The sequence below is a fragment of the Bidens hawaiensis genome, unplaced genomic scaffold (genome assembly GCF_021521415.1).
Source record: "Bidens hawaiensis isolate Kalapana, Puna unplaced genomic scaffold, B.hawaiensis_p1.1 tig00048965_1, whole genome shotgun sequence".
In the NCBI taxonomy this organism is placed as follows: domain Eukaryota; kingdom Viridiplantae; phylum Streptophyta; class Magnoliopsida; order Asterales; family Asteraceae; genus Bidens; species Bidens hawaiensis.
Window position 1 is genome coordinate 64049 of NW_027498755.1, and position 2557 is coordinate 66605.

The 2557-nt window shown below is 34.8% G+C and overlaps 1 protein-coding gene across 2 annotated transcripts; it reads left to right on the forward strand.

Annotated features, from left to right (window-relative positions):
• Nucleotides 1-372: 372 nt before the first annotated feature.
• Nucleotides 373-2131, forward strand: LOC143597740 (heavy metal-associated isoprenylated plant protein 9-like). 2 transcript variants are annotated; one of them, XM_077076151.1, is made up of 5 exons: nucleotides 373-730; nucleotides 846-1029; nucleotides 1252-1515; nucleotides 1704-1958; nucleotides 1992-2131. In XM_077076151.1, exons 1-5 carry the CDS (start codon nucleotides 710-712, stop codon nucleotides 2120-2122), a joined length of 855 nt encoding a protein of 284 aa, XP_076932266.1. In that variant the 5' UTR covers nucleotides 373-709; the 3' UTR covers nucleotides 2123-2131. The 2 variants fall into 2 exon arrangements, with proteins under 2 accessions (XP_076932266.1, XP_076932265.1); XM_077076150.1 differs by having other exon boundaries at nucleotides 1704-2131.
• Nucleotides 2132-2557: the final 426 nt, after the last annotated feature.

Below are 2557 nucleotides of genomic sequence, written 5' to 3' on the forward strand. Positions count from 1 at the left end.
ATTAAGAAACCTCTTACCATGTATAAGGAGTACTGGTCTTTATGTATGGTATTGTAACAAACACTGGATTTAAATAAGATTTTAGTCGATTCACATATTTAATCATAGTAAACAAACATTTTTATTATTGGCAATGTCATACATTATCAGAAGGGTGATACAAGAGATGGATGGATACACATACGCATACACTTACACACATCTAATATTTTTCAGTTAACTATTATCGAAGAGACATATTCATCATGCTATACAAGTGAAAGATGACACCTGAATGCCGGTCTAGTAAAAGATGCGTTTACACACTTATTTGTATAAATAAAATAAAATGATGATTACACCAGTAAAAGAATGAGAATATTTACATGGTTTTCTTATTATATTTTTTAAACTTCCTTTCGCATTAGTTTTCCAATAAAATAATCCACCCTGATTCCTTAGAATTCACTCTTCTTAAGTTTTGTAACCATAGATCCCTATTCAAAAGTATTAAATTCTCTTTTTATATATAAATAAATGGGAGTTAGTGGCTATGCATGTGCCTTGCCATTTCAATGTTTTGCCTTTATAGGATGATAACTCACCGTCCATCCTTAAGATTCTCAAAATTATTTCTTATATATTTCTCTGTGATTCTCGTCCCCTATCATTCCACTCTTTCTATCTAGCTTGTTAACACACACTAAGCTCTGGTTTTCCATTAAGAACAATGGGTGAAGAGCAGAAAGTTGTGAGTTCTCTTTACCTTTTTGTGAATCTTAGCAAGAATACAGTAATATATGATATCTTATGTTGGTTTCGTTCAGTATTTCCAAATTTATCTTCTTTTTTCTTACTTTTAACAGGAAGAACCAAAAGCAGAAGAAGTGAAACCAGAAGAAAAGAAACAAGACAATGGTGAAGAGAAACCTCCAGCTGAAGAGAAAAAGGATGAAGAACCAAAAGCACCTCCTCCCTTTGTGTTGTATATTGATTTGCATTGTGTTGGTTGTGCCAAAAAGATTGAGAGATCCCTTCTCAGAATTCCAGGTATATATATATATATATATGTATACTCTTTATACAAATACATACATGTCAGAGAATCTAATTATTTTACTCCAGTCGAAAAATAACGAGTGTTACCACCTAATTAAAAATAACTTGTCTGGATCACCACCATATAAGCATATATTACCGGCCACCTAATTAAAATTAATACTTATATTGAGATTGATTTGGAGGCTTAGATAATTGTGTGTATGTTTATAGGGGTTGTGGGGATAGACATAGACATGGAGAAGAACCAAGTGACCATAAAAGGAGTGGTGGAACCACAAGCAGTTTGCGACAAAATCACCAAGAAAACCAAGAGAACTGCCAAAGTGTTGTCACCGCTTCCGGCTGCTGAAGGCGAACCCATTCCTCAAATCGTCACCTCCGAGGTTTCTGGATCAGTTACAGTAGAGCTAAACGTGAATATGCACTGTGAAGCTTGTGCTCTACAACTCAAAAGCAAGATCCTTCGAATGAAAGGTAACCATAATATTATTAACCACAACCTTTTACAAGATGTTGTCATTTCCTTCCGAAATTATTTTAGTATCATTACATTGTATCGATAGTCAAATAATTAAGAAAATCCCCTACCCGACCCCTGGGAGAAGATTTATGTTATAGTTTATCAAACTCAGAATAACCAAATGAGATTACACTATTTGCAGGGGTGAGAACCGTGGAGACAGATGTGAGTTCAAGTAAAGTTATGGTAACCGGGAGTATGGACGGTGAGAAGCTAGTGGAGTATGTGTATAGACGCACCAAAAAGCAAGCCAAGATCGTGCCACAACCTGAGCCAGAGCCTGCACCAGCACTGGAACAGGCTGAGAAGCCGAAAGAAGAAGAAGAGAAACCGGCGGAAGAAGCAAAACCTGAAGAGAAACCCGCGGAGCAAGAGAAGAAAGAAGGTGGCGATGACGGTGGGAAGGAGGATGAGAAGAAGGAGAAAATAGAAAGGATGGAGGTGATGGACATGCAAAGGATGATGTATTATCATCAATACCCGCCAATGTATGTTATGGAAAGAATTCCCCCACCTCAACTTTTCTCTGACGAGAATCCAAATGCATGCTCCATCTCTTAAATTATCATATATATACAAGTTGTTGCAAATTCAGTCACGGGTATTTTTGAATGTGATATGAATATTATATTGTTAATTATTTGATTAATATAAATAATTGAAGACTGTTTCCTCTAATTTGGTTTCTGAGATTGGGTTAATTTTTATTTTTGTAGTTAAATCTTGATGATATTTAAAACTTGCCGTTTAAAAGAAAATATAATCCTATATTTCTTTAGATTCTAAAATAGTAAATCCGAGTTAAATAATCTCTACAAAATACTATGTTTCTTTAGATTCTAAAATGGTAACATCCGAGTTAAAAAATCTCTATAAATTACTCATGTTTATAACCGAAACACCTCAATGTCCAAGTTAAACAAAAGTCTCAAAATGTAACACCCTGGCCAATAACGAAATATGTTGGGATGTAATGTTGATTGTTCATAAGCATGC